At 44.8% G+C, this 14165-nt stretch overlaps 1 protein-coding gene across 7 annotated transcripts in view; it reads left to right on the top strand.

Moving 5' to 3' along the window:
- The window catches only part of LOC139368672 (plasma membrane calcium-transporting ATPase 3-like), a 40463-nt gene that overhangs the window by 24472 nt on the left and 1826 nt on the right, over positions 1 to 14165 (top strand). For 2 of the 7 annotated variants that reach the window (XM_071107848.1, XM_071107847.1), the window contains 5 exons: positions 22 to 235; positions 3577 to 3788; positions 4190 to 4297; positions 5073 to 5255; positions 8065 to 8151. In XM_071107848.1, coding sequence (XP_070963949.1) covers positions 22 to 235; positions 3577 to 3788; positions 4190 to 4297; positions 5073 to 5255; positions 8065 to 8151 — 804 coding nt within the window. Of the gene's footprint in view, positions 1 to 21; positions 236 to 3576; positions 3789 to 4189; positions 4298 to 5072; positions 5256 to 8064; positions 8219 to 14165 lie in introns of all 7 variants that reach the window. The other 5 variants (XM_071107852.1, XM_071107854.1, XM_071107850.1 and 2 more) reach the window with 3 other exon arrangements.

The raw sequence follows: 14165 nt of genomic DNA, 5'->3' as shown, positions 1-14165 counted from the left end.
CCCTCTCTCTCCCCCCTCCAGGACTCTCCCTTGAAGGCTGTCCAGATGTTATGGGTGAACCTGATCATGGACACCTTTGCATCCCTGGCCCTAGCCACCGAACCACCCACTGAGTCCCTGCTCCTGAGGAAGCCTTACGGCCGCAACAACCCCCTCATCTCCCGGACCATGATGAAGAACATCCTGGGCCACGCCATCTACCAGCTCACCATCATCTTCACCCTGCTGTTCGCAGGTACACACAGGGGAGGAGGAGGTGGGAGACTGGAGACTAGGGGGAGGGTAGGGGCCTACAGGTGGGGGTGGGGGAAGGAGACTGGAGATGGGAGCAGGGACGGAGACTTTAGATGGGAGGAGGACAGAGGCTGGAGATGGGAGGAGAAACGGAGACTGGAGATGGGAGGAGGGATGGAGACTGGATATGGGAGGAGGGATGGAGACTGGAGATGGGAGGAGGGATGGAGACTGGATATGGGAGGAGGGATGGAGACTTTAGATGGGAGGAGGGACGGAGACTGGAGATGGGAGGAGGGATGAGACTGGATATGGGAGGAGGGATGGAGACTGGAGATGGGAGCAGGGACGGAGACCGGATATGGGAGGAGGATTGGAGACTGGAGATGGGAGCAGGGACGGAGACTTTAGATGGGAGGAGGACAGAGGCTGGAGATGGGAGGAGGGACAGAGACTGGAGATGGGAGGAGAAACGGAGACTGGAGATGGGAGGAGGGATGGAGACTGGATATGGGAGGAGGGGTGGAGACTGGAGATGGGAAGAGGGATGGAGACTGGAGATGGGAGGAGGGATGGAGACTGGATATGGGAGGAGGATTGAGACTGGAGATGGGAGGAGGGATGAGACTGGAGATGGGAGCATGGACGGAGACTTTAGATGGGAGGAGGACAGAGGCTGGAGATGGGAGGAGGGATGGAGACTGGATATGGGAGGAGGGATGGAGACTGGAGATGGGAGAAGGGATGAGACTGGAGATGGGAGTAGGGATGAGACTGGAGATGGGAGGAGGGACGGAGACTGTAGATGGGAGGAGGGACGGAGACTGGAGATGGGAGGAGGACAGAGGCTGGAGATGGGAGGAGGGACGGAGACTGGAGATGGGATGGAAACGGAGACTGGAGATGGGAGGAGGGATGGAGACTGGATATGGGAAGAGGGGTGGAGACTGGAGATGGGAAGAGGGATGGAGACTCGAGATGGGAGCAGGGACAGAGACTTTAGATGGGAGGAGGACAGATGCTGGAGATGGGAGGAGGGACGGAGACTGGAGATGGGAGGAGGGATGGAGACTGGAGATGGGAGGAGGGATGGAGACTGGATATGGGAGGAGGGATGGAGACTGGAGATGGGAGGAGGGATGAGACTGGAGATGGGAGCATGGACGGAGACTTTAGATGGGAGGAGGACAGAGGCTGGAGATGGGAGGAGGGACGGAGACTGGAGATGGGAGGAGAAACTGAGACTGGAGATGGGAGGAGGGATGGAGACTGGATATGGGAGGAGGGATGGAGACTGGATATGGGAGAAGGGATGAGACTGGAGATGGGAGGAGGGATGAGACTGGAGATGGGAGGAGGGATGGAGGATGGAGATGGGAGGAGGGATGGAGACTGGAGATAGGAGGAGGGATGAGATGGGAGGAGGAATGGAGACTGGAGATGGGAGGAGGGATGGAGGCTGGAGATGGGAGGAGGGATGGAGACTGGAGATGGGAGGAGGGGTGAGACTGGAGATGGGAGGAGAGACGGAGGCTGGAGATGGAAGGAGGGACAGAGGCTGGAGATGGGAGGAGAGACGGAGGCTGGAGAGGGAAGGAGGGACAGAGGCTGGAGATGGGAGGAGAGATGGAGACTGGAGATGGGAGGAGGGATGAGGACTGGAGATGGGAGGAGGGACGGAGACTGGAGATGGGCGGAGGAATGGAGACTGGAGATGGGAGGTGGGATGAGACTGGAGATGGGAGGAGTGGTGAGACTGGAGATGGGAGGAGAGACGGAGGCTGGAGATGGGGGGAGGGACAGAGACTTTAGATGGGAGGAGGACAGAGGCTGGAGATGGGAGGAGGGACGGAGACTGGAGATGGGCGGAGGGATGGAGATTTGAGTTTGGGGGAGGGATGGAGGAGGGACAGAGACTGGAGATAGGAGGAGGGACAGAGACTGGAGATGGGAGGGACGGAGACTGGAGATGGGAGGAGGGACAGAGGCTGGAGATGGGAGGAGGGATGGAGACTGGAGATGGGAGAAGGGATGGAGACTGGAGATGGGAGGAGGGATGGAGGCTGGAGATGGGAGGTGGGATGAGACTGGAGATGGGAGGAGGGGTGAGACTGGAGATGGGAGGAGAGACGGAGGCTGGAGATGGGAGGAGGGACAGAGACTGGAGATGGGAGGAGGGACGGAGACTGGAGATGGGAGGAGGGACGGAGACTGGAGATGGGAGGAGGGACGGGGACTGGAGATGGGAGGAGGGACGGAGACTGGAGATGGGCGGAGAGATGGAGACTGGAGTTTGGAGGAGGGATGGAGACTGGAGATGGGAGGAGGGATGGAGACTGGAGATGGGAGGAGGGACAGAGACTGGAGATGGGAGGAGGGACAGAGGCTGGAGATGGGAGGAGGGACGGAGACTAGAGATGGGAGGAGGGATGGAGACTGGAGATGGGAGGAGGGATGGAGACTGGAGATGGGAGGAGGGATGGAGGCTGGAGATGGGAGGTGGGATGAGACTGGAGATGGGAGGAGGGGTGAGACTGGAGATGGGAGGAGAGACGGAGGCTGGAGATGGGAGGAGGGACAGAGGCTGGAGATGGGAGGAGAGACGGAGACTGGAGATGGGAGGAGGGATGGAGACTGGAGATGGGAGGAGGGACGGAGACTGGAGATGGGAGGAGGGATGAGACTGGAGATGGGAGGAGAGACAGAGGCTGGAGATGGGAGGAGTGACGGAGACTGGAGGAGGGACCGAGACTGGAGATGAGAGGAGGGACGGAGACTGGAGATGGGAGGAGGGACGGGGACTGGAGATGGGAGGAGGGACGGAGACTGGAGATGGGCGGAGGGATGGAGACTGGAGATGGGAGGAGGAATGGAGACTGGAGATGGGAGGAGGGACAGAGACTGGAGATGGGAGGGATGGAGGCTGGGGATGGGAGGAGGGACAGAGGCTGGAGATGGGAGGAGGGACAGAGGCTGGAGATGGGAGGAGGGATGGAGGCTGGAGATGGGAGGAGGGACGGAGGCTGGAGATGGGAGGAGGGACGGAGGCTGGAGATGGGAGGAGAGACGGAGGCTGGAGATGGGAGGAGGGACGGAGGCTGGAGATGGGAGGAGGGACGGAGGCTGGAGGTGGGGGAAGAGGAAGGGAGGGTGTATAAGAAAAGGCAATAGTGAGGGACAAAAAGGTTGAGGAAAAGCAGTCATGGAACTGTAGTGCTCTATTTAGCTTGTAGCGTTTTACATGATCATTTAGTATACCTTTGCTTGGAAGTAGGAAGTATATCTTTAACTACATGTGACTCTATTGTCCATTTATCTGTTTTCTGTTCCTCTCCATCTCAGGAGAGAAGATCTTCAACATTGATAGTGGACGCAACGCCCCTTTGCACTCTCCCCCCTCCGAGCACTACACGATCATCTTCAACACCTTTGTGCTCATGCAACTGTTCAACGAGATCAATGCCCGTAAGATCCACGGTGAAAGGAACGTTTTTGACGGCATATTCCACAACCCTATTTTCTGCAGTATTGTGCTGGGGACTTTTTTAATGCAGGTAAGAGGACCATAAGCGTTTCCTTCTTATACGTTCAGGGATGGGCAACTTTGATGGGGGTGAGGACCACAAAAAATCTGAACTCATCATGAGGGGCTGTAGTTGCTCACAGGTCTACGTGCCCACATCCATACCCCTCTGCTATTCTAACTCGCAACAGTAAATTCAGACCCCTCATGAGTACCGAGGGCTTTGAAAGGGGAGCATGCGGCCCACTAGCAGCCAGTTGCCCATCCTTGCTTTACATTATAGCAATACTAGTAATGTTATTCAACCATGTCATATACTGTACCTAATAATCATTACTACTTAATTATTGTCGCACAGGATATGTTGTGCTAACCAATGGCAACCACTTTTTGGGATCAAATCTCTCTCATCCTGTGTCTTGTTCTGTACAGTTTGTGATTGTGCAGTTTGGGGGGAAACCTTTCAGCTGCACACCACTCAATGTGGAGCAGTGGCTGTGGTGTCTGCTCGTGGGAGTAGGAGAGCTGCTGTGGGGACAGGTACTTATGCTGGAGTTCATGTGTAAATGTGTTACCCAAACTGTGGTTCTACAGTGGTTTTGTGTCAAGAACTAATTAAGGTCTTTGACACAGACAAACCCACATATCCATAACCTAGTCTTTAGTTGGCTTTTACACAAGAAGGACTGCCTAACATTCTGACCAGACTGCATGCATGTTGATTTTGTCCACCCACACCAGACGCGATCAGGACACGCAAGTCCTGCCTCTCCCGTCTCCTAATTGGTTTTTAGGAGCCTATACCCATGTGGGTGATTGAAAGACGAACTGAGGTTCCCACTCCAGTCCAGTTGGTAGTGGTAATGTACCTTAAATTTGGTTGCCAACCGCCATATAAATTCCAAAGAATAAGAAGCCTGAAGGAGGAGAGATTCCTAGAAATGAACTCGGTTTACCCTTTCATCTATAGATTAATTGTTGGAGTAGAGGACCTTGTGCATTTCAGGTAAAATAACAACCCAATGTTTATATCCCAGGACAAATTAGCTAGCAAAAGCAAGCAAGCTAGCTAAATTGCCATAAATGTTTAATGGTTTTCAACCTGTCTCCAAATTAATATCGTTGGTTCAGAGTTCGTTTTGATATTTCAACCTGCGTGTCCTGATCATGTCTGGTGTGGGTGGACAAAATCAACATGCGCACGATGGCGTACGCAGATATTTGGTCAGCATGTAAGACCCACCAGACCGAAACCCTTTGTTTTACAAGTTGTGTTCTTCTCCTTGTCAACTAACACTGACCCTGACCCAAACAGCTCATCACCACGGTACCCACCAGCCGCCTGCCCTGTCTGAAGGAGGCTGGTCATGCGCTCGGTAAGGAGGAGATGATTGATGATGACATGGCAGATGATGAGCAAGAGATTGACCATGCCGAGAGGGAGCTGCGTCGAGGGCAGATCCTCTGGTTCAGGGGCCTCAATCGCATTCAAACTCAGGTACAGTTCATTGGGCTCCACAATTCCCTGTCCCTTGTCTTTCTCCAACAAGGGCTGTACTGTAGTATGTACTGTACTGTAGTATGTACTGTACTGTCCTATGAAGAGGAGGCTTTTTTGCTTGCTCGACTCATCTCTGTTGATTTGTGTCTCTCTTTATTCACCTTTTGATGCCTTAATTCATTTCACCACAATTAATTCCTTGTTTTTTTATATGATATGAACACAGTGATGTGAACAGAGTAAAACATGCACGTAATATTCTCATTCAAAAAAGTTATATTTTATGAAATCTTATTTAAAATACAATGGGTTTGGATCATTCTGTCAGATACCAAAGACCTTTTCCTATACAATGCCTTCAGAAAATATTCACACCCCTTTACTTTTTCCACGTTTTGTTGTGTTACAGCTTGAATTTTGTGTATCTGCCCTACACACATAAAGTCAAAGTGGAATTTTGGTTTTATATATATTTTTGTATTAATTAAAAATGAAAAGCTGAAATATCTTGACTCTAAGTATTCAAAGCCTAAATAAATTCAACAGTAACATTGTACTTAACAAATCACATAAGTCAATTATGTTCAATAATAGTGGTTAACATGATTTTGTATGACTACCCCCATGTAAGGGTTTTCCTGTGGTGAAATAGAGGCGGACCAAAATGCATTGTGGTTATATTGATTCATGTTTAATAAAAACAGATGAACACTACAAAACAATAAACGTGGAAAACCAAAAAAAAAAAACAGCCCTATCTGGTGCAAAACACAGGGACAGGAACAATCACCCACAAACACACAGTGAAACCCAGGCTACCTAAATATGGTTCCCAATCAGAGACAATAACTAACACCTGCCTCTGATTGAGAACCATATCAGGCCAGACATAGAAATAGACAAACAAGACATCCAACATAGAATGCCCACTCAGATCACACCCTGACCAACCAAAACATAGAAACATACAAAGCAAACTATGGTCAGGGTGTGACACCCCAGCTCTGTAACCCACACATACTGTACAATTATCTGTAAGGTCCCTCAATCAAGTAATGATTTTTCAAGAACAGATTCAACCACAAAGACTAGGGAGGTTTTCCAATGCCTTGCAAAGAAGGGCACCCAGTCACTACAAAGATACAGGCATCCTTCCTAACCTTCCTTCCAGTTGCAGGAGAGGAAGAAAACCGTGCAGGAATTTCACCATAAGGCCAGTTACAGAGTTTAATGGTTGTGATATGAGAAAACTGAGGATAGATCAACAACATTGTAGTTACGCCACAATATTAACCTAATTGACAGAGGGAAAAGAAGGAATCCTGTATAGAATAAAAAATATTCCATAACATGCATCATGTTTGCAACAAGACACTTAAGTAAATGTGGCAAAGAAATAAACTTTTTGTCCTGAAAATAAAAATAGCTAACAGCTAAGCACAGGCAAAATCCTATAGAAAAACGTGGTTCAGTCTGCTTTCCAATGGACACAATGAACACTGGGAGACAAATTCACCTTTCAACAGGACAATAACCTAAATCACAAGGCCAAATCTAACCAAGAGACTTGCTAACCAAGTCTGAATGTTGAGTGGCCAAGTTACAGTTTTGACTTAAATCGGCTTGAAAATCTATGGCAAGACTTAAAATGTCTGTCTAGCAATTATCAACAGCCAACTTAAGATAGCTTTAAGAATAATGGGCAAATATTGTACAATCCCGGTGTGCAATGCTCTTGAAGACTTGCCCAAAAAGACTCACAGCTGTAATTGCTGCCAAAGTTGTTTCTAACATGTCTTGACTCAGTGTTTTATTTTGTATAAATGTTCACATTTTTCTTCCTCTTTTAACATTACAGAATATTTTGTGTAGATTGAAAACAAAACATTACAATCAAATTCATTTTAATCCCACTTTGTAACACGACAGAATGTGTTGTGTTACAAAGTTTCAAGGGGTGTGAATACTTACTGAAGGCAGTGTATTTATCGATAGGTGTGAATACTTACTGAAGGCAGTGTATTTATCGATAGGTGTGAATACTTACTGAAGGCAGTGTATTTATCGATAGGTGTGAATACTTACTGAAGGCAGTGTATTTATCGATAGGTGTGAATACTTACTGAAGGCAGTGTATTTATCGATAGGTGTGAATACTTACTGAAGGCAGTGTATTTATCGATAGGTGTGAATACTTACTGAAGGCAGTGTATTTATCGATAGGTGTGAATACTTACTGAAGGCAGTGTATTTATCAATAGGACAAACATAGTTCTGTATATTGTTGTAACCGATGAGTCATTTTGATTCCATTGCATGTTCAGATTTCTCACTAAAATACTTTTTCTCCTTCCTCATGTCATTGCTATTATTACAGATTCTGTCATTATTTTGTATGCACCCTTTGTTCATTGTTAATCAATCCTAAAAACAAGTATATGAAATATTTTACAAGTGTTGTAATTGTTGCCTTTCTTGTACACACACCAACATCTAGATGAGACATAGAAAAAAATTACCGGTCCATATTTTGAGGGCAACATCATTGATTAAAAACAGAGGTCTAAATTGGATTAGGTTTGTCTATTAAAATGCCTTTTTGTATCTAATACATGCTTTTGATACCTCCATAGTGGAACATGACCTCTACAAAACTACAAGTTCCACTATACCATCCCTTTAAACGTGATTCATTCTGTGTGCTGGTTCCCTCCGATATGCATCACGGGGCCCCCTACCAACTGACATGAGTTACTGCATGACTGTCATGTCCTCTCTTTAATATCCTCTCTCTCTTCTCCAACAGATGGAGGTAGTGAGTACCTTCAAGAGAAGTGGTTCCTTTCAGGGTGCTGCGAGACGTCGCTCCTCAGTTCTCAGCCAACTCCATGACGTAACCAATATTTCTACTCCCACTCACGTAGTTCTCTCCACTGCCAATGCAACTGGTGCGCCTGGGAGTGAGTTTCTGCCATCCATTAACGGCACACAACAAAAAACAGTCCACTCACCATCATCAAAATGAGCATGTTGAAATGCACCTTTGCCTGCCCAGAAATACAATTAAGCATCAAAGATACGTGTGTTTGTCTATGTCCGTGTTTGTGTGTTGGGGAGTGGGGGAGCCAACACTGAGGCGCCTGACCCACTGACCTTTTCATTTGACTTTTGTTGTTGTATTAGTTGTTAATTTAATATTTCTTTACATCCTTTTCACTACTACCTCATGATCTTAGTCCAGGATTCAATCAGAACCGTGCTAGCCGACAACCGCATGACTCTTGTTCGAGTGTCAGGCTGCATACTCGTTTGTCTTCGTAATTCAGTATAGACTACTTCACTTCTTCAAACATGATCATTATCTGGCCAGCAGTATTTAATGAATGCATAAAGAATATAATTGTTTTTTGTTATATTTTTTGTGTGAAGATATTATAGTCCTGAATGTTTTCTAATTTATGCTCTTCTAATGCACAAATAAGGAGAATGTAGGCTATGAATTTCTTTGAATGATTTTAATTTGAGTGTCATTATTTTTATCATTGATATAGTCGACACATGAAATCACCATTTTGAACTACTAATGTGGTAGGGAAAGAAGGGGTGGCTCATTTCCCAGTTATACCTCCAAAACCGCCTGAACAAGAGCCATGCGTTTGTCGGCTAACACGGGTTACCCTTAATCTGATTTAATCCTGTCCGTAATCTATTTCTTTATCTTGCTGCTTTGTTTGGCTTGACACAGTCTGTGATCAATTGTGTTTCAAACTGCCCAGAGAAGACGGTCTGTCTGCTCCTTATTTTCAATGAGATCAACATTTTATTCAGAGCATTACAATGACGCAGCCAATTTCTGAGATGACAAACCAAGGTAAAAAGGGACACACAAAAAAAAATAGTTACATTTATTTTCCAGTGTGTGCGCTTCTGGAAAGTTGTAAACCTTCGAGTATAACCTGCAACAGTGACATATCTGAGATATCTGTTTTTGGTCACCTTACCAATAAAACAATTTCTCTGTCCCTAGGTTCGATCAGACTGCCAAATCAGGATCTGCAGTGTTGCTTTGTACAAATAACTACCCTCATTTTACTTGGTTTCTTTTGTTCTCTCTTGTTGTAGGTTCTGCATCTCGTGATGGAAGACGTTTTTATTTCCTTTCTATTTCCTAACACATGCCTACTTTTTTGTGTGTTTTTTTTGTCAGGTGTAGATGATTAAAAGACTAATTGTGATTTGATTGTGATTAGATCTTCCTGACCACCTCCGGTGGTAGTCAAGGACCCATTGTATCTGGATATTAATCAAGTGTAAACAGATCTGGATGGTCAAACCATTTAAATCATCATTATATCGGCCACTAAAATTATTGACCGCTAGCACCATTGACTTATAGCATCAGTAATCATCTTAAAAAATACATTAATTCATATTATTGTGAAAGAATGTTTGTCAAATAATTAGCATACAGGGAGGCACCAGGAAATCTGGTCAAATTGTGGACACAGTTGATGGATAAGAGACACATTTTTCACCATGTATAGACACGACAAACATTGATCAGATAGTGATTGGATCCTATTGATCAGGTCACAAAACCCACATGTTAGTGAAAGGTGTAAACCATGCAAGAGACAGGATTACACATCAGACTAGACTGTATTTGGGTGTAAAAGGTGTGATCTGGAGGTTTTTCTTTCCTTTGATCTGTTGACTTTGAAGGAGGTTCATTTGGATGCATGTGGTGTAATTGGTATAATGCAATATCCATGCATTCATCCAACCAACCCACATAAAAAAAACAGTCCCTCAAGTTTTCAGCATTTTGCCTCATTTCCATTAAGGACTTCTTTATTTATTCGTCTCATTTATAAACAGCTCCAGATTACCTTGTCTATAAGGAAGATTAGTAGACATCTGAATGTAGGAACTCTAACTTCTAACTCTAACTATAGAAGGAATTTTCGTTGATCCAAGCAAGGTCTTTTACTTATTATTTTGCTCTTCAGCTTTATAGGTACGTATCATTTCCCCTTAATGTTCTCTACTTTCCAGACAGTATGGTTGTCAGTTTAGTGATCATATGTAGCTCTCTATGGGCTGAATCCTAATTTGAGATCCATACGTGTGCAACACTCCAAACACACTTCCCAAATTAGGAGTCTGACCTATATGTTTATTACCACAATGTCTGTTTTCCTTGTCCTATGTTTCTGTTTCTATGTTTTTACCCCTGTCCTAAGTTTCTCATGGCTTTATGAAGACTATGAATCACACTCACCTGTCCTATGTTTCTCATGGCTTTATGAAGACTATGAATCACACTCACCTGTTCTATGTTTCTCATGGCTTTATGAAGACTATGAATCACACTCAAATTAATCTGATCACTAGCTAAATGTCTTGGTTTAGAAAAAGGACTCGTGAAGAAAATCCTAAATTTTGTGTCAGGGTTGGGATCATTTCAACTGAATTCAATTCAGGAATGGAATGTACATTGATGTACATTGATGGATGGTCCATTATCTTCACTGAGAATTGTTTTACCAATTCATTAATTTAATTTCCTCTTTGTTCCCTGAATTGACCGAGTGGAAATTAATTGAGCACAACCTTGACTATCATTAATACCCATCTGTCCTCCCCTCCAACATCCTCTCTTCCTTTGTCTAGTGTCATTCAATACGTCTGGAGCGTCCATGGGATTCAACCTCCACCGCAAAAAAACAGGCATTCTCATTTTCTTCTCAAAGTTAGGTGGCCCATTTCAAAGAAACCAAGTGAATACATTGACTTGAATAATATTTCATTTTCAACAGCTGTTTGGTATTGACCATTGTGGGACCTATACTCGAAAGTTTACAACTTCCGCAAGGGGACATTCATTCAGAGGGTACCTAAGAATGATGTGTTTTTCTAAATCATTTACTTAATGGAAACAAACAGCTCTTAGGAGAGAAAAAGAATTAGCACAAGTCAACCTTAACATTGTCTCTGTGTTGCCTCACTCCCTCTTCACAACATGGTTATTGGGTCATGTCGCTTCTTGTCCAAGATCTTTGTGGTCATTTTCAGAGGTAGAATGGGTATTTTTTTGGTTGTGCTTGCTACAAAAGTTGGCCTTTTTGGATGTGCTTGCTGGGGGAATAAACAAACAAATCTTATTGTTTGTGCATGCTGAAGTACAGTACACTGAGCACACAGAATTCCTAATGCTCATCCATAACTCTGACTTTCGCGCGAATCCCTCTTTTTAAATCAGCGTATGATTTAAACAAGGGTTACTTGCATGTACACTATATATACAAAAATATGTGGACACCCCTTCAAATTAGTGGATTTGGCTATTTCAGCCACACCCGTTGCTGACGTGTATAACAGCAAGCACACAGCCATGCAATCTCCATAGACAAACATTGGCAGTAGAATGGCCTTAATGAAGAGCTCAGTGACTTTCAAAGTAGCACCGTCATAGGATGCCACTTTTCCAGCAAGTCAGTTCGTCCCATTTATGCCCTGCTGGAGCTGCCCCGGTCACCTGTAAGTGCCGTTATTGTGAAGTGGAAATGTCTAGGAGCAACAACGGCTCAGCGAAATTATAGGCCACGCAAACTCACAGAATGTCACCACCAAGTGCTGAATCGCGTAGCGCATACAAATTGTCTGTCCTTGGTTAAAATAGTCAGTACCGAGTTCCAAACTTCCTCTGGAAGCAAATTCAGCACAAGAACTGTTCATCGGGAGCTTCATAAAATGGGTTTCCATGGCCGAGCAGCCGCATGCAAGCCTAAGATCATCATGCACAATGCCAAGCGTCGGCTGGAGTGGTATAAAGCTTGCCGCCATTGGACTCTGGAGCATTAGAAACACATTCTCTGGAGTGATGAATCACGCCTTCGCCATCTGTCAGTCCGATGGACTAATTTGTGTTTGCCGTATGCCAGGAGAATGCTACCCGCCCCAATGCATAGTACCAGCTGTAAAGTTTGTTGGAGGAGGAACAATGGTCTGGGCTTTTTTTCATGGTTTCATGGTTCAGGCCCCTTAGTTCTAGTGAAGGGAATCTTTACACTACAGCATACAATGACATTCTAGATGATTCTGTGGTTTCAACTTTGTGGCAACAGTTTGGGGAAGGCTCTTTCCTGTTTCAGCATGACAATGCCCCCATGCCCAAAGCAAGGTCCATACAGAAATAGTTTGTTGAGATCGGTGTGGTAGAACTTGACTGGCCTGCACAGAGCCTTAACCTCAACCCCATCGAACACCTTTGGAATGAATTGGACTGCAAGCCAGACTTAATCGGCCAACATCAGTGCCCGACCTCACTGATGCTCTTCTGGCTGAATGGAAGCAAGTCACTGTAGCAATGTTCCAACATCTAATGGAAAGCTTTCCCAGAAGAGTGGAGGCTGTTACAGCAGCAAAGGGGCGTCAACTCCATATTAATGCCCATGATTTTGGAATGAGATGTTCGACGAGCAGGTGTCCACATACTTTTGGTCATGTAGTGTATCAAGTTAGGATTCAGCCCGAAGTGTCCATCGCAACATAATATGATCGCATTCATGTTCACATACTTACTTGCTCTACATCAAATTCTCAGTGGGAATGAATGTACTATTATGATTTGATTATACTTCACAATATGCACATCTCTTTACAATTTAGGACCAGTCATAGCAATTGCAGGAACACCTTATTTATGTTTTCCTTCATTAAAGTCAACTTCACCATAATGCCTTTAAGACCTATGTTGAGTTCTGTGTCAATGGGTCCTGACTTTGAGTGGATGAATAACCCGTCATTTGTTATTATTTTTGTACAGGGACAGGGGTGCACACTTAGAAACAAGGGTTCCAAAAGAGTTATTTGGCTGTCCCCATAGGAGAACCCTTTTTGGTTCCAGGTCAAACTCTTTTGGGTTCCTTGTAGAGCCCTCCGTGGAAAGGGTTCTACTTGGAACTAAAAGGGTTCTACCTGGAACCAAAATGGGTTATTCAAATGGTTCTCCTATGAGGACAGCCGAAGAACCCTTTCAGGTTCTAGATAGCGATGTTTTTTCTAAGAGTGTAAGTTGTGGCTGGACACAGAAAAACTGGTGGTATATCATACATGTTTCACATGCTTATTATGTGACTATGAGGAAAAGTTTTGATACATTTGTTCTGACATTGGAGGTAATGGTTTGTTGTACAACACTTGCAATTCCAGTGTGGTGACTATTGTGCCTTATGAAATACAACCATTGTCTACTATATTGACATGTTTGTACTGATCTGGTTGACTGTATTGATGTCCTTAAATCTAAAACACCCGACTTGAGATATACCCAAAACAACTTACAAAGTACATGCTCAAGATATTCAATAGAAAGGTACAATTCACTTACGACAATTATTTTAAAAAGTTGAACTGATTAATTCACATACACTGTTATTACTGTGGCTGGTCTGTATTGTGGATGATTTTCCCTTTGATTTACTGGTGGCAAGCAGCATTATGGCTCATTGGACATTGCAACAGTCAGTAGATACAGTAGCTCATCCAACTGCGCCCATAAGCATTTTCTTCTGCATCAAGACAATCTCATGCACGACCACATTGAATGTGTTTTTTTTTTGTACAGCATGGCAGTAAATGAGGCTCTCACATGATCAGCCTGTCAGCATGTCAGTGGTTGTTTGGTTTGCAAACTGGTCTCAATCCCATGCTCTGTGTTCTAGTTGTTTCACCTGTCCCGTATGTACGTTTTATAGCTCTGTACAAAAAGGTTTCTATATATGTGTGTGCGCGTGCGCGTGTGCGTGTGAGTGTGTCAGACAATGTTGTACATCCATCAATGAGTATTTGATACATTTAAAATGTCTTATATTGAACTGACAACAGCAACTTTGATCTTTCATT

This window comes from Oncorhynchus clarkii, chromosome 16 (assembly GCF_045791955.1).
Source record: "Oncorhynchus clarkii lewisi isolate Uvic-CL-2024 chromosome 16, UVic_Ocla_1.0, whole genome shotgun sequence".
Lineage (NCBI taxonomy): Eukaryota > Metazoa > Chordata > Actinopteri > Salmoniformes > Salmonidae > Oncorhynchus > Oncorhynchus clarkii.
The sequence above is the reverse complement of the archived record's forward strand: the minus strand, read 5'-3'. Positions and strand labels throughout refer to the sequence as shown.